At 40.3% G+C, this 24968-nt stretch overlaps 1 protein-coding gene across 4 annotated transcripts in view; it reads left to right on the top strand.

The window, feature by feature from the left end:
• Positions 1-24968, top strand: part of kif6 (kinesin family member 6) — a 67774-nt gene that overhangs the window by 33144 nt on the left and 9662 nt on the right. For all 4 annotated transcript variants that reach the window (XR_004108809.2, XM_031321409.2, XM_031321408.2 and 1 more), the window contains exons 13-15: positions 5426-5620; positions 15125-15227; positions 17209-17264. Coding sequence is in view for 3 of the 4 variants with exons in the window: in XM_031321409.2 (XP_031177269.1) it covers positions 5426-5620; positions 15125-15227; positions 17209-17264 (354 nt within the window). In the remaining variant the exon portion in view is untranslated. The remainder of the gene's footprint in view (positions 1-5425; positions 5621-15124; positions 15228-17208; positions 17265-24968) is intronic.

Raw genomic sequence — 24968 nt, 5'->3', positions numbered from 1 at the left:
CACAGTATAATCACTTACTGTTGATAGTCAAATCTTCATTAGGAGAAGGGTATTTATCCTAAAGTAAATCTGCCTGTGTTATTGCATGGTTGGATTACAGTGCTTCTCCACGCACATCAATTATGAAATGAAAGTAGTCCTGCATTCATCACCAGTGCCCCAAAATACACATGAAATGTTGTTTTAGTGTGTATGTTCAGATATATCTTCATCTAATGACTGCAGTTAATCATAATTACCATAAATCATAATTATTGTATTTGCATTTGAATATGATATTTCTAATAGCTTTATGGGATTATTCTTTCCTCAACTCCTCTTGCTTGTCATTAGATCACAGCACATTAGTCGGAAAATTGAGATGCCTGCTTGATTACTTAGCCACAAAAACCTCAGCTCTCCAAAATAAATAGAATATTATTTCACCATAGTATTTCTTGGACCAAGTGTGTGTAATGTGAAATCCTCTCTTTTTTGTATATTTTCCCTCTCAAAATGTCATACACTGGTTTTCACACAATGCAAATGTAATTGCCAAAATTAGTATTGTGCGTGTCTGAAAGCACATATTTGGACCAGTAATGCACACGCACTACCGACCATATTGTCCTCATGTTCTTTCACTGTGAAGTTTGTATATACGCAGTAGCCTAAACTGTCAACCCCTCAGTCAGGGTGGTCTGTCTGCAGCATGTAACGCTATAGTTTGGGTTTCAACCCGGTAGGGGTGACATCATTTCCAGCCAGAGCCCTAATAGCTATTTAAATTCAGACCATTTCTATAACTTAAGCTTGTATCCGCTAGCTAATCACCGTGCTTTCCATGTCTATATAAATGTCCCTCCCACTTCTCTGCTAAAACAGTTACTGGGAGCCATCAGTTCCTGTGCTACAGGCTTACTGTTCCCAGACTGACGCTGAGTCCTCCCAGGGTTAATTATGGCCCCTGTAAAACAAAAGGTTGTATCTCTACCCACTGTCCATGTGTGTTCCCATGCATGGTTGACTCTGCATGTTAGTGGGGCACCTGGTAATGCTTAGTTTACTCTGCTAGAGGTATGACACATCCACCACTAACATGATGATAGAGCAACAAGGAGAACTAACAAACACTGCTTAATTTAAAAAGCAACATTGCACACACATTTGTAAAGCCACGTAGAAATGCCAGGTAGCAGTCAGAATTTCCCAAATGTTGTCACTGTGGTAAAAATGTTGTTGTACAGTCAAGTCTCTAAAGTGTGTCTTGAAGCTGTACTTGCGAGTTTTTTTGTAAACCTGTGCTAGCAATCTACAGAAAATGACAACACTTTCAGGTTTATTTTCTCTTGGCTCACATGCTGTTAGATGCATTTATAAAAAAGATACTAAATCATAATTGCAACAGTTATAGAGACATAGACGTTATCTCACATTGCATTGGAAAGAGTTTCCTGGATTCCCTTAACAACTCTGACCATTGTTCCGTATGATTTGTTACATTAAGACATTAGTGCTCCAAATTCCACTCATTCAAAAATAATGCTGTACAATTTATTGCTCAAAGACTCTACAGGTTTCTCTACCTCTGCTGAAAACAAATCTCTGGGTATCTCTGGGCTGTAGTAGATTATGTACTGGGCTAGTGATGTTTAGTTTCTTATTTTAGCCACACTAGTAGCATGGCTCTAGGGACTTTGGTTAGCCAGTAAAATATGTGGACATTTACCTGAAGGATGGGCACAGACGTTTGTCCCAGACGATGCCTTTGAGGGGATGCCCTGGGGATCACCAAATGACTTTGGTGATCCCCTGACTTTTTATCCAGTGCCACCAGCAGGTTGACATTTGTGGCTTTATTGGTGAAAAAATAGGGACAGCAGGTATAAGAACCTTGCTTTGGGTTCTGCTTCAGTGCTGACTGAAAAAACAATCAAGTATATTGAATTCACTTTTGAAAAGGGAATTTTATCCTGACATTTCAACACGTTTTGGCATTTTGGACATTGCAGTTTAAAAGTTGTATTTGTATACTCCTGGGTATGATGAAACATGGACTCATCAAGCTTGATATGTAATTATCATTACCTGCTGGTTCCTGTCACTTAATTGTGACTTTGTGCGTCAGCTGTGTGTAGCTCATCCAGAACTCTGTGCCCATAAAGCAACATACATAATTTAAAGTTGTCAAACAGAGATGCAGCCAAGAGTTTAGGTTTGCTGCCAGCTGCATACTGTTTTAGCATATGCAAATGTTTGCTGATTGAATGAAATTACCTAAATCAGTGCTTTTGCAGATTGGATATGTTCGCCTGGTCTTCGATTAAACTGATTAGAACTAAATTAACTTGTATTTAAGTGATCTGAGGCAGGTTAGGGCTGAGAAAATGTTAGTTATCTCTTTGCACTGCACATTGTAAAAGTAACTGACCCTGAGACTCTGATCTGTTTTTACATCCAAACCCCAATTATGGTCATTTGTCTTTGAAATAATATAGAGCATATACTTTTGAAGGATTTACAGGAGCAGTTTTTTGGGGCTTCATTGACCTAATCTCTCATTTTTCATTTAGTTCAGGTCTTCATGCACCCTGTCACCAATTTTAGTAGGATTTAATGTGTTTGAGTTGAGACTATAAAATATGCCACATATGTCTGAGTATTCCCAGTGATGGAGATTAGAGGATGGATATTTAGAAATGATGTTCGGGTCGGGCTCGGTCACATCATAAGACACTGAAAATTAAATTTAAAAAAGCTTATTATGTAGGTGCGCGCCTGTGTTAACGTGCGCTTGTTGCCCCGTGTGCGCTGATGTGCTCATCTGTTGACATTTCCGAATGCCTTCCTACAGTTGCTTAATAAAAGCGGGCTTTCCACACAATGTGTCATTAGTATGAGAACATTTTTTTTATTTTAACTGTCGGGCTCGGGTCGGGCCCGGACATAAATATCTTAATGCCTGATGGGCTCGGGCCGGGTTCGGTTAGTGCTCTCTGCACAGAAAAATGCGGCCCGATCCGCACTCTAGTGGAGATGGACAAGTGTCAACACAGGCAGCATCACAGAATTGCAAATTGTTTTTGTTTTTATTATGCTCCTCAACACTTGGATGCAAGGATTATTTCTAACTTTATAGTGTATTGTGCATCTTTTAAAGGTGCAAAGAAAATCTAATCGCTTCATTATACTGTAGCTTTTGAAAGCAGAAAGACAATATTAGCAGTGTGGATCTTTATCAAACTTTATCTAAATTCAATAGGTTGAGATTATTTTTACTAGAAAATAACAGCTTATTAGGATTTGCTATTGGTGGCTTCAGTCTAATAGTTGTTTTTTTGAAACACCCATAATGCTCAAACCTTCCTCTACTACTGTGATTATAATCTAGAATCTTAAAAGATTTTTTTGCATGGTACATTGAAATTGGAGCAATTTGTGGCACCACTGAGATTGGCACTGCACCTTTGCTAGCTGTGGTAAGTTTAAAGGCATTTTCTTTATTTCCTGTGATGTCTGCTTTATTGGACAGTATAATAGAGAGTGACAAGAAAGATGAGAAGGAGAGATGGAATGCACATCATGAGCTGAGTTTGACCACATTTTGAGTGCATGGCATGTGAAGCAGCCCACAGATCTAACGTGCAACCCCCAAGAGAAATTTTCATCCTATACTAGAAGTCTATGGTAGTGTTCAGCATAAATGAAGATATCAGATGCCAGAGATCTCAATAATGGAAAAACCTGGTGAACAACAGTCTGAAGTAATGACTTGTATGAAACAATGACATAGGACCCACAGAAACAGTCACATTTCTCTGTAAAACTTGGCTTCTATAGGTCATTTGGAACTGTGTCGGGTTTAGAGTTTGGCAGTTTTAAGAGGAGTGCATGGCTGGTTTCATTGGAAACTGTAACTGGAGACTTGGTTCCTTCGTGTTATCGTTCCCACTGACATCCCTTTTGTATTGGCTGACAGGAATATAAATTAACGTCTCCGGCTCCTTCAAAACTACGTCCATTCATCATCCAAAATAATGACATTCTTTGAACATCCCAAATTATCTGCTGACCACCACAGTTTCAGTCTGGCCACAAGTAGATGTCTGCTAATCTCATGATAGGACCATGCTTGAAGAACAGACTAATGTGTTGTCTCTAAATTATGGGTTGTGATTAGGCCATCAAGCACACTTCCATCTATAGTGGAAAACCAGGCAGACAGGGTAGGAGCTGAATGAATATTTTATGAGACTAAAATGTTTTATTTGTGTAGGTAATGTAAGGGATCAAAACAAAAGATTAAACAGGCTTTTTTTCATAAGCATAATTCTTATAGAATAACTTTAGCTAAGCTTTTCCCCGATACCTGCTAACCCATGACAAGCTTTGATTTCTTGCTTTCTGTTGACATCTTAAAAGCAATCTTGGCAACTTTCTGTAAATTGGCGTGATCACGTTTTTCTTGAAACAGTTTTCCCACGCACTTTTAGTTCATACAATTACAGTTTTCCCTCTGTCAGCACTTCTGATTGCAAAACAATTGCCTCTGCTAGCACCGTCTCTTCCTTTCTCACCAGTTGTGGAAACAGCAGTGTACCGTTATACAGTAAAAGTAGCTCCACAAGTCACGAAGCATAGCAACCAGGCATCAATTTGATAATCACATTTGAAAGTGCAGAACGAATCGGTGCTCTGCTGTGTGCGTTTATTATTTAAAAACATACTGTATATTTGAGGCCAGCTGAAAGCAGTTTGAGCAGGAGGCAGTTGATCGAATACAGTAATACTATAACAATGGAGTTGGAAGCAAACAGTACATGGAACAGAGGAAACGATTACAGTAAATTTTCCTAATGCATAGAGACATTGCATATGGAGAAGTGAAACGTGTCATGGCAATAAAAATGTGAACAGGATCTAAGCGGCAATTCTTGCCTTTCAGCCTCCTCATGCAGCCACTCACACATGCACAGCCAGACGTACAGACACATCTACACCTGGATTCAAGTAGACAAACGCATACATAGTACAATCTCATCAGTGGGAGAAGATGTCGTGGAATGTTGGTGGAGTGTGTGCAGCCTCGCTGGCTCCTCTTCTCTCCGCTGATTCATCCCAGACCATGACATCTTCCCTAGCCTGGAAGGTAAGTCGCTGAGCACATGTCAGCCCTCTGCCAATATTAAAAGCCTACAATGAAGCCCACTGCCTTTAGAAAATCACTATGGATGCTTCCCTTTTACTGTATATTGTCAACTCAGTCATTCAACTTTGTTTTGAAAATTTGGATAAACTGTCTACCCGTATCCTCAAAGAAGTCTGCATGTATATTTGTCACTCAACATTAGTTAAAATTGGTGCGTTTGTGTGAAAGATCTCTTTTTCCATCCCGTTCTTTTTTCCAAAGGAAAGACAATTTGAGCCCTTAACTCAGTGCCTACAGGTATCCTTGTTAAAATGTTGAAGAAGGAGAAAAAAAGGGCCCAGGATGCTGCTGCTCAGCTTGCTGACATCACCAGTGGCCAGAGCATTGCCTCCCAGAGTGCCTCGAAGGTATCGACAATGCCACTGTTGAGGGAAGGAAGCACGAACACCATCTCGGACCACGAAGGACGGGCTATACAGTACATGAAAAGAGGTATTTAAGGAGCTTTATTTATTTTTTCGCTTGTCTTTACAAAGCAAATATTTACATTTAGTGTTGTAAAGATTTAAGATCATGTTTGCAGCCTCCTGATGGGGTGTGATACGGAAAGGGTGTAACAAAACGGGGTCCAAAATGAACCGTGACATAGTTCGAACACATGGTGCTGCTATTTGCATTGTTAACGCCCAGCTCCTTTAGGAGCATAACAAAGAAGGGAGGTCTGCACAACGAGTTAAATAAAGACAACTAAACTAAAGTAAACTACTGTGTCTGACGTCAGTAATCAGTAGTGTATTGTGGGCGGTAGATGCTATGGAAGTGTAAATGCTCACGCTTAAAAGAGAATTCCGGTCGATTTCAACACATAGCTCTGTTGTTTTTAAATTTGGAGTGCTGTCAGTAGTGAGGAAAAATGAAAACAATCGGTGCTGCCTACACCGTGTTATCCTCCTGCTAGCATTAGCGCCCAACAGGCTTAAACAGGGCAAGTTTTAAAATTGTATTTAGCCTCTTAACATGTTCAAAATGTCATTAAAAGTGCCTACCCATGTGAAGTGATTCCTTCCGAGTGAACACAGTGAATCTGACTGTAGTAGATGTGACAGAAATGCATAAAAGTTCTGCTAATTCAGCTCTGTTTAGTTCCAGTGTTGATACTGCAAGGAGTGCTTCGGGACCGTCTACAAACTACAAAAAGAGATACAAACATATTTTCAAAAATAGGCATATGCTTATTTTTTTAAAGTAAGTGCTGTAGTACAACTAACAGAAGACAAGTTATAATTGAGGTAAGTTTGGAGACACTACCTTATTTAATCATTAAATTAATAGCCTACATATTTTTGTTGTATCTCTTTTCTGTGTTGTAGTTTGTAGACGGTCCCTAAGCACTCTTAACTGCCGTCTCAACACCAGAACTAAACAGGGCTGAATTAGCTGAACATTCATGCATTTCTTTCACATCTACTACAGTCAGATTCACTGTGTTCACTCGGAAGGAATCACTTCACATGGGTAGACACTTTTAATGACATTTTGAACATGTTAAGGGGCTAAAAACAAGTTTAAAACTTGCCCTGTTTAAAGGAACACAGCGACTTATTGGGACTTTAGCTTATTCACCGTAACCCCCAGAGTAAGACAAGTCGATACATACCCTTCTCATGTCCGTGTGTGTTGTAACTCTGTCTGACGGTTCCACCGGTAGCTTAGCCTAGCACAGAACCTGCAGGTAACTGGTTCCAACCAGCCTACTGCTCCGAATAAGTGACAAAATAACGCCAACATGTTCCTATTTACATGTTGTGATTTGTAGAGTCATAGCGTGTACAAAAAACAATGTAACATGAGACACAGCCATCTTCTAACCGTAAACAAACCGGGAACTATATTCTCAGAAAGGCTTGCTGCAAAGCAAATCACTCCGCCTAAGTAGCAGAAGTAGCAGAGCTTCGCCTTTCTGAGAATATAGTTCCCAGTTTGTTTACGGTTAAAAGATGGCTGTGTCTCATGTTACGTTGTTTTTCGTACACGCTGTGACTCTACAAATCACAACATGTAAATAGGAACATGTTGGCGTTATTTTGTCACTTATTCGGAGCAGTAGGCTAGTTGGAACCAGTTACCTGCACGTTCTGTGCTAGGCTAAGCTACCAGTGGAACCGTCAGACAGCGTTACAACACGCACAGAGATGAGAAGGGTATGTATCGACTTGTCTTACTCTGGGGGTTACAGTGAATAAGCTAAAGTCCCAATAAGTCGCCGTGTTCCTTTAAGCCTGTTGGGTGCTAATGCTAGCAGGAGGATAACACAGTGTAGGCAGCACCGATTGTTTTTGTTTTTCTTGCTACTGACAGCACTCCAAATTTACAAACAACAGAGCTACGTGTTGAAATTGACCAGAATTCTCCTTTAACATAAACAAGGGTTCAACTTGACAAAAAACCAAGTTTGGTGCCAGTACGGCACCAGCCTGCCCAGAGGGATAGTGAGACCAGAACTCAGCAGGTGAGGCCAATCCCCCATTGCAGTGGGAGGAGCCAGTCTTCGTGGCTCAAGACCTCTCCAGAAAGCATTATTAGCTTAACCTAGCAATGGATGGTCATATAATGCGGGCACGGCATTAAAGGAGAACTCCGGGCAATTTTTACGTTAATCTTGATCGCTATAAATTTATGCATGACCTGTCCTCTGGAGGACATCCACCAGACCAGCGGGCGCTCGTTGTATTGTTGTCGGCCGCAGCAGGCGAGGAAGGCGGGGAGGAAGGAGAAGCAAGGACGCCGGTCGGGCCTGCTAACCCGGCTAAGGAAACGACCACACAAATCGCCACTGCCAAGACTCCTACTCACCAATGCCAGATCGATGTCACACACAATAGATGAGCTACAAATACACATGGAACTGATGCGTGATTATTACCACAGAAGCCGCTGAACCATGGATGTATTAAGAGAACACTTCCGGACAGCAGCTAGCAGGACGAGCTAGCGGCAGGATGTCTGAGTTGAAAATGCATCTTGTTGTCACATAAGAGCCCTGTTCATGTTGCGCAGACATTATAATTGCATTTTGTGTCTGTTAAGAGGCACAAAGGCACTCTTTAGAATATGCCCCCAAAATTGCTGTTTTAGCTAATGGGGAACTATGGGCATTAGCTGCAACAACTCCAGTTTGCTAGGACAGATTCTGTTCGTTTTTTTTTTGCTATCAACAGTACTCATAAATTTATAGCGATCAAGATTAACGTAAAAATTGCCCGGAGTTCTCCTTTAAAGTGTTGATTCAACCAAATTATAAAAAAAAAAAAAAAAACATTTCCTTTAACTTACAACTACTGGAATGTAGCCATGTAGATAGTCTTTTATTTCCCTGGGTGGCATTGCCTCCATCCCAATTCTACTGAAAGCTGTCCACAGTGATGTGGGCTATCAAGAGTAACCGGGACACTGTCTCTGGAAAAATAGAATGTTTTAGATGTCTTTTTCCCTGCTGTAAGCTCCACAAATAACATTGCACTCTTTATTGTATTGCTGTGGTGTCATAATTCTCAGAGACAGATATCTCACAGTCTTGGTTGAATACTTTCTTTTATTTAATGTTTTGTTTGTTGTTATTGTTTGTAATTTGGGTGAACCAACCCTTTATGATTTATGCACTACTTTAGCAGCATGGTGGCTCTGTGGTTTTCATTGTCATCTCACAGCAAGAATGTTGTAGGTTTGAACCCTACCGGGCAAACTATGGCCTTTCTGTGTAAAGGGTATGTTCTCTCTGTGTTTGTGTGGGTGTCCTCAGATACTCCTAAGAAATGGAGTTGGTCCTCAGCGCTACACTGTGGCTGCTCACTGCTACTAATAGTAAGAATGGGTCGAAAGTATCAGGACTGAATACATTCAACACATTTTCACTGACTCCATTTAACATGACAGTCAGTCTCTGACCCAGCAGAGACTTGGTAATAAATTAGGCGCTAAGAGTACAGACAGGTGATCTCTCTCGATTGGAATGTGGGCAGCTCTTTGTGGTCATGCTGATTTTCAGTGTGTCTGTGGGGCATGACAAATCCTTGATTTCTGGATTTTGAGTCTGCATAGAGTAAGAGTCTGACATCCCAGAGCTCCCTTATTTCTAAACAATGTCATCACTGGGATTGCATGTAATTAGTAGTTTCCTTTTAGAGATCATTCAAGTGGCCCAGTGTAAACTTGTCAGCAACATTAGACAGTATAGTATATTAAACCTGTAATTTGTTGCTGATGAAAAGCTGATGAGTTGAAAACCTACTGTACAGTACTTACTGGAACCCGAAGCAGAGACCAGTGGCCAAGAATGCTGCAATGTAAACACAAGAGACACTAATCAGACCGGACCGGGATAACAAACCTGGATCCACTACATTTAAGAAAACGTCTTGCCTGATTCTTCTTATTTTTATTTTTTTTTTATTATTCTAATACAAGGATATATCTCATTTAGGTAAACATGCTGGAGGATATTTACGATGTTTTTAAATGACCTTTATATCTGCATTTATGTCAAAATGACATATAAACATTTTTTCGTATTCTATTTTGCCTGGAAACGCATCCAACACGCTTGCGTGTCGCGTGAAAAATAGGCGTTGGTTCTATTTCTAGCATGCATGCGTTTTCGGCACGGCTGACACGCTCACGCCACGCAGCCAGTGTGCAAGAGCCCTAAGTAGCAGAGACTTCAGACTGCAACTCCTCTTGGATTTTCAGTCTACTTGTAACCTTTTTAGACATGAACTTGGTTTAAATGTAACAGGGATGTGGAGGTTTCTGAAAGTCAGGCCAATCAAGCTTTGAGATATGTTACCTAGCCAGTGGCGGCATTTATTTGGCTTTTCCTGTTTAATTTTGGTTAAGTGGAGCCTTAAGTGTGATGATAAAGCTGAGCCCTTATAATGAGCTTGGTCATAGCCATCGGGCACTGGGGTATGAGCCAGCAACTCATCACACTGAGGCTGCGCTCCTGTCTATGCTAACCACAGCTCCCTCATCCTTTTCGACATTTATGTGTAATGGTGCCCAGTGGGGTAATAAGGCCAGCAAAGAGGTAATTGCAAACAGGGTCTCTGAAAGAAGAGCCTATTAAAAAACAAACTTGGTCCAGTCAGAAGTAGTAAGCGAATCAGTTATTCATCGAAGGGACAATGAGGAGCACTGTGATGGATGGCTGTACAGCTGTGGTTTATAAAACCACTGATAAATGATGTGCCATATGAATTAGTCTCTCAGAATTGTATGTTATCTAATACGGAGCGTGCATGATCATTTGGGTCATCCCACCAGAGGATTCGCTTTCACCTGGACGTGATGAGCTCCATGGGTTCCACTTCCATTGGGTTGGACTGTGGCTGTGTGGCATCTGCTGCTTTACAACCACACACCACTCAGGGTCTAAAGTTTTCCACAATGGGAGATATTGAAATCCATAAGCTGAAAAGTTATCATTCTGAATGGCATTGCCATAGTCTGGAGTGTCATCAGTTAGGTTTCTGTAGTTTTAACTTCTCCACAGTAATGTCAAAATCTTTAGCAGACATGTTTTCCATTGGCCTACAATGTATTAGGAAACAGGCTGGAACTGTAATGGATCTTTCTCCTGTGTTTCTGTTTAAGACTAAATACACTTCTCTTCATTTTAACGCTTGAAAGGGTGCCAGTATACCACTTTTACACATCCTGACTCATTGACCCGCGAAGTGAGTGAATCACTCGAGGGTGCTCACATTTGCTTTTTGTTGCACATTTGTTGTGTTTAAGTGTGAATCTTCTCATTTCCCACCTACGAAAATGTAAAACAAACACTTTGGAATGATAATTTGTGTCGTGTGTGTGTGTCGGTTCTTGGGAAAAATGCAAGATAATCAGCTTGACTAATTTCAACATTGCATCGGAGTCATGAACTGCGATTGTGTTAGCTGATTACATCACTGTTACAAGCAGACTATACAATGACTAAATTAGGTACTTTTGCCAAAAATATTGGTGCTGTATATTACTGTCCATTTGGTTGTGGAAAAGTTGCTACCCTCCCCAAAATCCCATGATCCTGCAGTCCCTTGCTAGCAGTTACATGTCCACTCTGGAATGTGCATCCACTTTTCTCACACTTCATGAGAAATTTCTGTCTCTTTCTGCTCTGTTTGCAACCAACGCTTAGAGCAGAACCGACTCCATCAGCTGTTAACCAGCAGGGGAAGCTTAATGTTGTCCAGAAAGACTCTGCACTTTGGGAAGCAAACGCTTTAAGAACACATTGAGCAGTTCCAGAAGGATCAGAGAGGACACCTCTCACACTTTAGTATTTCTGACTTTCCTAATGTGGAATCCTGGAGCACACCTGGTGTCAGGGATTTCTTAAAGAACTAGGTAAATCTACAAATCTCAAATGTTTTTGCAGGAGGTCATTATATTGTTCCATATTGAATTCCTTTTTAAATACACAGACAGGGCAAAAAATTATAAATACACACAATTGACAGTAGTTTTATACAGTGCACTGTTATACATCGTATGCTTCACATCTGGAGTGTCTATTTCCCATGGCCCACTTTGGAGACTCATAACCAAACTATATGCACATTAGATCATTGTTCTTTACTCTGTCCTAATTCAAAACAAATGCACTGCACTTATACTTTCCTCATGCTCGATGGGTCACTGAATGTTTATGTATGTTTTAATTTAGGCTTAATCTGAGGGTTCTGGGTTCTGGTGCTGTAACCAACAGCCTCTATGGTTACGGCGAGGGTAATTACTGTCCCCTGAAGATTAACTGTAAATGTAATGATGATGACCTTTCCATGGAAACCATGCTGATTGAATGGCATATAATCGACTCTTTCCATAATGTACTCTTCTGTACTGGGCTCTTAGCTTTGCCAGCATAGAATAAAACATGGAAATTAGGAAGTTTTATTTTCTTTCCTTCTGACGACCACTGTCTTTTGGGTTCCTCGAAGAACAAGATTTCTACTATGTGCACTGAAATTGCAAACTGGACTACTCTGAGATGCCGCTGTGTTTTTCTGAAGTTAATTTATTCTTATTCAGGTACAGATGTACCGTGTCTTCTTCTTGTGCTCTTATGGTGTAAAATGTTCTCTAATGGATGGACAAGGTGTTTCTGTTGTAATTCAGGCTGGTGATGACTCGTATTAAGGTCACAGAAAGTGGGACTTGGGACTTACAGGGAGAATTATATCTTACTGTAAATCCTGCTAGCATGTAATGAGACACTGATGATTCTTCCAGGCCCTCCACACTTTTCTGTCATCAAAGCAGAAGCCTAAGACAATAGGACACCTCAGTGAGTCAAAAACTACTATCCCCTGCAGGAGGACACAGTAGGAACACACAATGTACCAAAAATGTTGTTTTTCTATCAAGCACACTGTTTTTTTTTCTACAAACATATAACAGTTGCTGTCAGAGATTTGTTTCCTTTTATATATTGAAGGAACTGTACAGTCATACTTCACTATGCTGGTATTTCATTTCTAAAAATTTGTTGAAACAGCAATAATAGTCACAACACATTCCACCCCTGTAAAAACCTCTGTGGTTTGTCAGCACTTGAAGCACGGAAAAGAAGAATTGGGAAAGTTGGCCTATGGTCCATGTGATCTCATTAGCCCACAAATTATTCTGGTACAACACATTATGATGTCATATCACGCTTAGATATTCCTGGAATGTTGCTTTTTACAAGAGTCGAATGGAGTGCATTTCCCTCAAGAAAACCCTTAAACTGATTTGTTGAGGTTGGCTCTTTCAACATACTGTATGACTGTGAGATGCCTGCTGGTTTCAATCAAGACTTTCCAAAAATAAAGAAACAAAATGTCTCACTGTCCTACAATTAATCCCACATGAGTTACTGTCCTGTGTATGTCTTTGGTTAGAACAGCTTTGTCACAAAGATCCACACATTTTAACAAGGGTGAGTTGGAAATCCTTGTGAAGCATTGGGTTTGCCATGGAAGTCTTGCAAAATAATGCTTGTTTGTGTTCTATTATAAGATTAGGTCATACACAATACAGTGCAGTCTTACAGTACTCACAAGGAAAACATTTCTTTTCACGTTAGTTGGAAATACAGACCTTGTTACTGTAAATTTGTCAGGTTGAGAGAGAGCTTTGATAGATTGGCAGATGTACCTGCGGTTGAATCGCTTAAGAGGAACTAGAATACACAGTCAAACTTTTTGTAGTTTATGTATCACCACAAAGCATGTTTTTGAGTATGTGAAAAGTGACAATGACAACACAGACTGATTATGGTATCCTTCAAGTGGCAGTTCTTGATAATTACCTGCCAACATGATTCAGTGTCTACATATCATTTTGGTCTCCTTTGGGAGTAAATAGGCCTTGTTGGCTTTTTAACAGCAGGCATTTTCACATAGAAGGAACAGCACAGGTGTTATTAATAATAATCAGCAACATTAATAATGACTTCCTTTTACTGTAGGTGAGCCACTTCTGGCCATGACTCACTGGAATTGGACACTTGATGGAAATAGGCCATCATTATTACTGTAATGTAATTAGTTACACCTGTGCTTTTCCTGCTCAATATGACATGTCAAAATATATGCTGTGAAAAAGGTCTATACTCATTTTTTAGAGGGTATAGAGCAGTGTGAAATGTTGTTGTCCTTTAAAATGTTATTATTGAAGCCACATAGCAGAGGAGCCCAGTGTTGCCTGACACATTTGGTATAATGTCATTTTTTTCCATTCACTTTTTCACACAATGTGAATAGTCATTTTCTTTTTCTTTACGATTTGAAAAAAACATGAATAACCAAGGTAGCTTTACAAAAGACAAAGAAAACAATCAGTTAAAAAAGATATACTTAAAGAAATTAAACAAAATGAATAAAATAAGACGTTTAACCCAAACTTAAACAAATATATATATATATATATATATATATATATATATATATATATATATATATATATATTCCCCCTTTTTTCGATATATTTGTCCCTCTGAGTCTGGGGCCTGACACCTCCAGCACTCCACTGAGTCCTTAAGACTAGCTGTCAAGTCGAGAAGGTGTCCAGTAAAATTGGTTGATAATTTTGAATGGGATAACACTAATTCTTTTATCCTTTGACATTTTATTAGAGTTTCCACAGATCCCCTCACACTCCTGTGCACTTAGTCAAAGGTTACCTGTAGAGCATTAGGTACTGTATTGACCTGGTCAAAGATCATTGAATAAGAAAATGCCCAATATCTTTGCCTTAGCCTTGTGGCCTGCAATATGTCACAGTAATTCCAGCAAGGAATATAGTGATTTTCAATCAGATCTGATGTTCGAAGGTACACACTTTGGGTAGTCAGTGTGAACCGTTATGTTTTGGTTTATTCTTTTGGTAAAAGTATTTGAAACCGATGTATAGCACTTAAAGAAAAATGCTCATTATATAATATTACAAGCCTATAAATTAAAAATCAACAATCGGCAGGATGTTATGCCCTATATTATGTAGATTCCTTTCATGTGGCAAGTTGCCAAAGTTAGGTGGGGGGGGGGCATCCGCCATGTAATGCTGACATGCTCAGAATTGCTGTTTATATTTGTGTTTATGTTCTCTTTAAACAGTGAATGGCAGGCTAATAGTCCTTCAGTTTGTAATTAGTAATAAGTGGGAGGTTAACTATATCGGTGGGGCTCAAGCTCACATCTGGCTGCCAGATTGGAGTTGAGTACCTGTGGATGTGGGAACACGTACAGCTCAGGTCTCAATGTTCAAATCTGCACAGCAGGACCTGACACAACTTCCATTGTTGGTTTCAATAGCATGACAATCATGCAGTCTTGTAAGGATGGTACGTTGTTTGGTAGGTTTAGGTTTTTAAGGTTTAGCAAATGTTTTGAGCATGGACCTGGTGATATGAACTGTAAAATATGACATACGTCTTAGGGCTGGATCTTTTTCTCTCAGGTCCACAGCTGTCCATGGGAAAACAAGAGGCCTTTAAGACCTTCATAAGGGACCATGAGGACCTTCTGACCATTGAAGACAACAAGAAGCAACTCAAACAGAGGTTAGTTACCGGTTAGTCTCGCATTACCAGACCTTCCTCCACAGCGCTGCCGAGTCTGGCTAGTCCACACAGTATTCTGGGATGGGAGAAAAACGTCCTCTGGTTTATTGGCATTTCTTTAAACCAATCACAATCGTCATGGGCAGCACTAAGCACCGGGCAGAGCCACGGTGCCTCTGCAAAATAGCCTCTGGAAGGAACTTGTTTTGGTGGAATGTGTACGTTCAAAAGTTGTTTTAGTCGTGCAACAGAAAACTCAGATTGGACAGATAGTCTAGCTAGCTGTCTGGATTTACCCTGCAGCGATCTGAGGAGCAGTTAACCATAATCCTCAGAAATCAACCGGAGTTTAAAATTTCAACACAAAGAAAGCAGAAGGTAACGGACATCCGGCCGTAAAGAGTGAAATCCGGCAGAAAATCTGGCGGAAATTCCGGCGGCAACGGATCAATCTCGGAAGTGGAACATCGTGGATATAGACTAGTTTCCGGTAGGACAAGTTGATATACAGTTTTGAGAAATTCATATCATTATGTTGCCCACAGTTCTTATTCTGCAATATGAGCAATGTGAGCAGTATCATGTGGTATGTATTTATAGCTCTCATTCAATGCTATTTTCTCATAAATCACAGACGTAACATGTGACGGGTCGTTTTAAACCCCTTAGAGAACACACACAGACATAAATGCTTCACATGCATAAACTGTAGATGCAATAACATTACTTCCTTATTTGTTGCCCAGCAATAATGTTGTACCTCAGAAAAACTACCTGTTATCAAATGCGTTTTTGTAGTGTAGATTTTTCCCATCCCGATGCCTGAGTAAGGCCAGCTACAAACTGGCTGCGTGGCGTGAGCCTGTCAGCTGCGTGGCGTGTCTGTTTTTATTCGGCTCCCATGGTAACAGGTTAGAGCTTGCACACTGCTTGCGTGACATGCACGTCTCAGGCGCGGCAAGAGCCGCGCCGAAAACGCATAAATGCTAGAAATAGGACCAACGCCTATTTTTCACGCGACACGCGTGTTGGAAGCGTTTCCAGGCAAAATAGAATAGGAAAATATGTTTATATGTCATTTTGACACAAATACATATTAATAAATGACATTTTGATGTTTGAAAGTCTCTAGGTTGTGACATAAATGCAGATATAAATGTAATTTAAAAAAATAAATAATTATCGATTTTCAAATATTGCACCTGTTAATACAGAACAAAATATTCTGTAGCCTATTTTGCTGTCAATACTGCCGACGTCTTTGCTGTAATCAAATCAGTATATATTTATGTTTAACATGAAGTACTACTGCTTGAGTGCAGTAAATCAATGGGAAACATACATGTGTACAGACAAGGCTAGCAGCAGCAGCGCCGCGTCAGACACGTTTCTGGTGTGTAAAGACAGAAAAATCCACGCAACTGACACGCAACAGAAACGCCACGCTCACGCCACGCAGCCAGTGTGTAGCTGGCGTAAAAGCACAATGCAAATTAAAGCAAAACTTGCTAGTTCTCTGTCAAAGCATGAACATGCTGTTTCTTTGCCATTGAGAAGAACTTATAGTTGGCTATGTTGCATTTCCATTAGGACTATCAGCACCTCCAGAGGCTGCCAGGTTTTAAAAAAAGTTGTTTTTGTCTGGAATCAGAAAACCTTTATCTAGAACGAGGGACAGAGAGAGAGAGACATTGGGAGAAAACAAGACATACACACACCAGAGGCACATGTAACAAGCGTCTGTTTATGTTTGAGATATGTTTTGAGTGACAAACCAACAGAGATATGGTATGTAATACATACTGTATTGTATGCAATACATTACTACTAATACTTTTGAATTCTTTAGTGCCAGCAAAATGAAAAAGATCTTCTTGTATTTGGGCATACTTACCGGTATTGTTATTTTAACACATTCAATTCATCAAATGTCTTATTTTTTGCTACCATTGCCTATTAACACCTGCATTCTTTTGAACAGGTCAGCTGAGGCCAGAGGAATCTGGGAGAAACAGAATGAGGCTAAAAACAGAATAAGTAAGTTGTCTCAACAGATGTAAGTCTCCCTCCGGAAATCACATTACATTTACGGGCTGTGAAAACATTCAATTCTACACGTCACTCTCATCATCACCATTATCCTAATGGCAAACAGAGGCTATGGGGCAAGCCCTAAAGAACGCTGATAATTTCTGTAAAAAGTTCTTTGGGTCCCAAAAGACGGCAGCCTACCTGCCTGGAAAAAATCTTAATGAACAGATCACTGTTGGGGTTCTGTTTCCCTGGAGTGGAGAAATGTCGCTCAGCGCATTCCTGAACTTTTCCAGGACCCAGAGGCGTTCTGGTTTCCACCTACCTAGTCTTCCAACCTGTTTTTTTTACTAGCCTGGCTCAGGCTGTTTTATGACGACTCTGTAAGCACACCCCTGTGTTCTTCTCAGCAATGTACTTGACAGATAACTTTACTATGCCAAAATGAGGCCTGGCATGAACCCTAGCTTCAGTCAATGCTAAGTGATTATGAAGTTTAACTCTGAGTTTATCTGTTGTAAAAAAAAAAATAAATAAAAAAAAAAGACTTTAGAATGCTGGAGCTAAAGGATCCACCATGAGCATTTAAGATAGCCCAATGGTCCCACAGCCCTATGTTCCCACATTTCTAAGATTTTTCTTAAAATTAGGCACTATGTTAGGGTTAGGGTTACATTCTATCTGTAGTCCATTGCTACTGGATCATAGGTTGGGTGTAATTGGCAACCAAATTGAGAGAAAGGGGGATAAAATCTGATACAAATTTATGAAAAAGGAAATGTGGGAACATAGGGCCTAATTTTGGAAAAAAAAAGTCTTAGAAATGTGGGAACTGTGGGAACATAGGGCCTAATTTTGAAGAAAATCTTAGAAATGTGGGAACATAGGGCTGTGGGAACATAGGTACGCTCCCAGCTTGATGTGACTTTTGCTTGCCTATCCCAAAGTACAATAACAGTAACTTTAACCATAATCCATTATGACATCATCCTTAATCTCATTGCATTGTTTTGCATTTTTTTTGTGCTCTTCACAAACTGCTAGGCCTGTCCCAGGAGCGACCGCATCTCCTTACGCACCACCAGTGAATGTTAACATATAGAACATGTATATTTTCCAGTGCGGAACAGCTGAGTGTAGCGTGTCACCTCTCCAGACATGGAGCTCTGTGGAGCGCTGCCCTCCTGTGGCCGCAACCACACCAGCAGCTTCTTCTCTGCTGCCGCTTTTGTGACTTTTATTCTTCCTCTGTAATATATGGAGCTTGAATTATAGGGAGGTACAATACTTGAACTTAAAGACCCTTAAGGCAAATTTGGGATTTGAGGTATTGGGCTGTATGAATTCAATTATTGTAATACAATAGTAAATGACTTGACTTGAAATTAAAAAAAAAATACTAAGAAAAAGTAAAGTAACTGATTATTAAAAATACTCAAAAAAATAACAGTAACGATAGTAAAGGCCGGTTTATACATTCTTCTATGCCGAAGATGTGTACCCTACGCCGTAGCCTGACATGCATCTCCCCAGAAAAATAACTACACATCACAGCGACGCAGACCTGTAATGGGTCCGCTTGGTAGCATCGCATTTACTCTTCCATGTCTCTCAGTGGCCTCTCCTTCTGCCTCAATCGGTTCAATTGTCATTCACACCATCTCCTCCGATGTCTTCTCTCTTTTCTGCCTTGCAGCGATTTCAGTAAAAGTAACTGTTGTTTAACATTTAGTAGCTTTAAGTCCAACATGATCTGCTCAGTCTGATGCAGACACACCAGCGCACAAGTATAAATGCTCCCAACGGCGTAGGCCACTTGCGTAGGCCACGGTATATGCTCTGCATAGAGCCTATGTACAACTATAAATCAGCCTTAAATGTAATTCGTTCCTATGTTTCCATTTACAAGAAAAGATAAAAGATATTGCCTCATACACATATCATATAGTTGGTTATGAGTCCACATTGACTTTAAGTCACAGGACAAGTAACTTTATTCAGTAATTTATCATAATGAGTTACACGGGGCTACCTAGAGTCCTGTCACTGGTGGCAATAAGTTTAAATGATTTCATTGCACTTTGGTTGAATTTTCCAGTAAACTCAAAGCAGTTAAAATTTGTTATTAGGGCTCAATCTGGTTTGCATTTACTATTGCAAGCTACATTTATGAATTTCCCTGGACTGTGTGTTTGTGGCTCATTTCACATGCCATTGAAATGGATAGGTTTGCCTCACACCAGTGCCTGGCATCATTGCTGCCTCAGATCACGCTTGGTGGTTTGGTAGCATTCGGCTGTTACCCTCAAACATGCCAGCATACACTTCATCACCCTTGGAATTTAATTTTTTTTTCAGCATTCAGTCCATGAGGTGTTGACACAGTCGTCTATCAGACATGTCATACATCACACAGAAATCTGCAATGCCATCATATAGAATATTAACTCTTCAATTTTTTTCTGCAGACATCACTGTGTGGGTGTAGTATGGAGAAACTGGATTTCATGAATTAATGTAGTTTTTAAAAAAGATTCAACATTCTTCAACTTCTTCAAATTTGGAAAGATACCCTAAAAAACGATCTTGATGCTGTCAGATATTATTACACTGTTAGGTGCATGGGGCTGCATTCTTCCTAGATGAGAGACAGTGTTTTTAGTGGAAGGTGGTTGCCCCTTCGCAATGGAAAGTAGTACCATAATGTTTAGCTTAGTGTGTTTCCTTGCAATCTTGGAAGCCCATCTTGGAAATTTTACACTACCTGTGTCTCATGGTTAGTGTAGAACATGGAAACATTTAGCATAATGTAGACAAAAGCTTTGTGCTGCTTTTTCTGATGGATGTACCCAGCATGAGGGTCAGTAGCAGGGGAGAAAGGGAGAAGCGGTATTCCGTAGAGATATCAGTGTCTAAACATTGCCCTGGTTTACAGTATTGTTCTTGGCCACAGTATATGGCTCTGGATTCCAATCCCACTGGAGGAGCATATACGTTCCAAGTCCTTAGGTCCAAAAAGTGCAAGGATATATATTTATTCAGAGGGATCAGCGATGCACATCTTTTACCTCATGAAAGGTGTAGGGCAGCTGGAAATGAGCAGTGTCTCTTGATTTATCTGCCAGATGTGGGGGGATTCATGCAGTACAGTCCACGATGAAGCATCTGGTATCTGCTTTGGTATCCCACTTTTATCCTTTGCTCACCTTTGCTGAAGTGACGCAAGGACTTTGAGATAGATTTCAAGGAAGGTCTACTGGAGCCTAAAGCGTATATCATTGCCAAGAAGATTGTTCCAAAACACTTGGGAAGGAATATAGGAGGAAGAATGAAACTTGATTTCTGCATTGCATGTGGTCTTTGTAAACAACAGCCTATAAGGGCGTTTTCACACCTACCTCATTTGGTCCGGACTTTCGGACTTTTCATTTTGGTCTGAACCAAAATAGCAGGGGAGAAAGGTGCCTCGGACCACGGTCCGGATCAAAAGACCAAATTTTGGTCCGATCAAAAGAGGTGGTCTCGGTCCGGACCAAACTGAACCATGGTTCTGTTCGTTTGCAGTATGAAAACACTTTTTGGATGGTTCGGACTTTCGGATCAATTACAGGAAGCTCTGGCAGCCTATCTTGGTGTTATAAGACCAGAGAAGCTCCTTTAACGAACAGCTCAGTGCTTAGTTTGTAGCCTACGTGAGAGAGAGTGTGCAGACGGCTGTCGGCTATCAGAGCAGAATATAAATCAGCAGTTTACTTGTTAAGTGGTTGGCCTCGTAAATGTACAGTGTAGGTTTCCGTTTGTCTCTGAATAAATGCTCCAGAAAGAAAGTTCCTGTGTCTTGCTTCTCAACATCACAACAAAACAAAAAGAGCCGCGGCAGTAGGGGAGAGCAGCAGTCAATTGAAAAAACTCACACACAGAGAGAGGAGACGAGAGGACGGGGAAGCCCGTCTACAAACCAATCAGTTATGACTATCTGGAGACGCAGCTCACGTATGTGATGACGGCAGGACGTAGTTTTGTCACTTATAGATCTTTAGTGCGCTTGCATAACTGCAGTGTGAAACCAAGACTTACTGGATCAAATGTATACAATGTAACAAAAACATGAACTTTGGTCCGGACTTTTAGGTGTGAAAATGCCCTAAATTGTACATGACTACTTGCAATGCTAATGTTATCAGCTGCTCATTTGAGTGGTTTATGTAATGTTTCCGGTTAGGTATCAACAACCTTTTAGGTTTCCTTTTGTTTATGCAACTCTTGTGGTGGTTTATTAGTTAAATATTATTTGTGCACTTAAGCATTTTCAAGTTTTTCATATTACTTTGTGAACTGATTCAATGGTTCATTCTTCATATAGACACCCAGATATTGAGAAGCTGGATAGCATTGTATGATCCTTGGATCGTGAGCTAGCTTGTGGTATTGTGCGGCATATCACATGTAACCTCCAGGCCACAAAAATCACCAAATATTTATTGAGGCTTGTAGCTTGACACCGGTCCTTTTTAAGACGACAGCACGTCTCCTGACGATGTGGGGGGAAACCCTGCATGGTTTGGAAGAGTTTGTGGTGTTGAGCCCGCAGTCTGGTATTGCAGTAAGCACACCGCACACCACTATTACTTGACACGTATGCAAATTAATCTTGTATGGAATTTTTCTTGTCATTGAAGTTCAGAAGCTTCAACAGAATGTTCTGACCAAATTGTCTGTGACGTTTGACTCCTCAGTCACCACTGAGATATGTATAGTTTTAATAGCATGGCTAACAGCAACAGAGCTTATTCTCACACCATATTTAAGATTGCTTCAGCAGAATATTACATATCTGCATTGTATTGGATTGGCAATACATCACTCAGGCATCAATCACATCCAATTGTACCATGACCCTGACAAATATAGGTAGTCATTTTGTATATCTGCTTGGCCTTTGGGTTTTGAAAAAGCTTTAGTACATGCCATGACTGATGTAAGCCACACGGGTAGAGTACTCTTCATGTTCTGTTATGTGCTCCCTTCACTTCTTCACATAGCATTAATATTTATTAATTCTTTTATGTTATTGTAGAAAAAGGAGACTAAACATCCGTTAGTTATGGGTCATGTTCGAGGAAGTTGTGTCTGTTAGAAGACTTAGGCTGCCCACCTGACCACAATGCAAAGCCACAGGGCGTCTCAGCTCATTTACGTTCTCAGCTACTCTAACAGCACACGGAAAACACATGGCTTTGTCAGGGCTTCCCAAACCCCGGTTCATGCTCCATAGCATTAGGAAAAACAGTGTCATCATGGGCACAATATGTGTGTCATCTGTAACGTTTCACATCATCCATTCACATCTCCACTGTCTGCTGAACACAATAGTGGTCTCCATTTAAAAAAGGGTGTTTGTAAAGAGTTTTGAAAGATGAGCTGGTCTGTGTGTTGCATGGGCAGATTCCAAACCGTTTAAAAACATTTATCAGTGAAATGCTGAGAGCTGCTGTAAAGCTCAACCTGAAGTCTGTAATAATGAAAATATTGTTATATTTTATTAATCCCAAGATCTCTATAAGAGACTCCGCTTTACTTAAAGTCACCATAGCAGGACAGGTGTTAGTTTAAAATGCTTTCAGTGTCTTTATCTTCCCTTTGACAAAGTGAGAGCCCCACACCCCTTTTTTTCCCTTTTTGCAAAACGATACTTCATCTGGATTTCTCGTTTTTTGGAGTTTGGATCTCGGCTTTTAGATTGGCGACAGGATCGTATTACAGAAAGAGCTACAGCACAGCACTGTCTACATGTATATAAGACCGGAGGGATTGTAATGGAAACTCACACACAGAACGGCCCTTCAGTGTCTCTTTTATCTTTTAGTCTGCCTCAGTTATCCTGCTCATTCACTTAACTCACTATCTGACACATGCTATCAATGTGAAATGACATCCTGTTCTTGTCTTGTAGTAAATGTATCTGTGATTATCTCTGATTTAGTGTAAACAGAAATGACCGCAAATATGCGCTCTGCAATGTGCTTCGGACCATTTACTTTACAGTTGCCCTTTGCCACTAAAGCATTCCCTCGCAAATTCAATATGTTTAATAGGGCAATTAACTACGTCAATTAGGGGAAGAGAGACAGCGAAAACAGAAGAACAGACACAAATGACTTACCCATATGTTAACACAGTATTACAGCCACAAGAGAGGCATAGCAGTGACCCAAAAAGCCTCCCTCCTGTTGCTTCACACAGTTCCTTTTGAAGTGTATTACACACAGTATGTCCCGTCTTAAGATTATCTTCTTCATACAACTCAATGACAAGTTTATCAATGAAAGAGCTATGAATTATGAATGATTTGGACTCAAAGAACTAACACTTTGTTTGTGTAAAGACAACTCAAAGTGTTTACTGTAACATCCCTTTGTGGACTAAAATCACAGCTATGCCAACAAGCTGCTGCATTAAAGGGGCGCTCCGCCAACTTAACACATGAAGTCAGAATGTGAATACAGTTGTTTGATGTCTTCTGTGGCTGTGGAGGGAGCTTTCCAAAGTTTGAAACAATATCCCTGATGATCATGATCATCTCAGCTTGGGCTTGGAGACTTAAAATGTTTGAACCGGAATCAAGGTGCACTCAGTATCTTGTATTTTGATCACAATTCTAAACAAATCTAAGGTTGCTTTCACACCTACCTCATTTCGTCCGTTTAAAACGAACCCTGGAGCGTTTGGTCGGATAGTCCGGTTGGTTTGGGCTGGTGTGAAAGCTCATCCAAACTCTGGTGCAGATCAAACAAACAAACAAACAAACTCTGGTCCGCTTAACAAACGGGGGTCTCGGTTCGCTTTCAACTGAACTAGAGTTCGGTTTACTTCGGGTGAGAACACAATCCAACCCAAATACAGGAAGTGAACCAAAAACAGAACATTTACTAGCCTGCAATTTTAACCTTGCACACAATTAACAGACTTATGTATGATTCAAGGGATGATAACTTTCAGATCCATAAGCTGTTCTGAGCACACATCGCTGGTCGTCTGTGTGACATCATCATCTCTCCTTCACTTGCTGTCTGTCAGCTGCTGTTTTTTTTCACCTTCTTCTAAAATATTAGAAACACTAAAGCAGAACCAGAAAACCCAAGACGTTATAAATTTGGTGTTGCTCCATTATGTCTGGGGGCAGAAGTGTCGGCGAGTTTCGGATATTCCGTCCAATAAACAAGCGACCGTCTCGATCGCGTGACATGTGTTTACAGTGTTGGGTGCGTTTGACAAAGTGCAGTGTGAAAGCAAACTGAACCATAGGTTTGAAAGTGCCCTAAGGGATGAAGATTGTTTATATTATGTGTTTATGTTCAAAATAATAATAATTGGCTAATAGATGGTTATCAGATTTTGTAAATTCATAAAAATCAATATCACTATCAGCCTAAAAAATCCAGTATCAGTCAGGCTGGTTGCACTTTATTGGGTAAGACATATAAACATCTGTTTTGCGTGACAAGGATTTAAACAAGTAGTAGATATTGTCCTGCCGTTTTGACATTTACTTTAAAGGTTTTACTAACTGCCTGCAGTAATGATAGCTCTGCTTGTACAGTACATATGTGGTATACATGAAATGTTGAAGAACAGGAACAAACTGAATGGTCACTTGGTCGCTTTGGTCACTTTATCAAGTCATGACGTTAAACCAGCCAGTCAGTTCCA

This window comes from Sander lucioperca, chromosome 18 (genome assembly GCF_008315115.2).
Source record: "Sander lucioperca isolate FBNREF2018 chromosome 18, SLUC_FBN_1.2, whole genome shotgun sequence".
Classification (NCBI taxonomy): Eukaryota; Metazoa; Chordata; class Actinopteri; order Perciformes; family Percidae; genus Sander; species Sander lucioperca.
The sequence above is the reverse complement of the archived record's forward strand: the minus strand, read 5'-3'. Positions and strand labels throughout refer to the sequence as shown.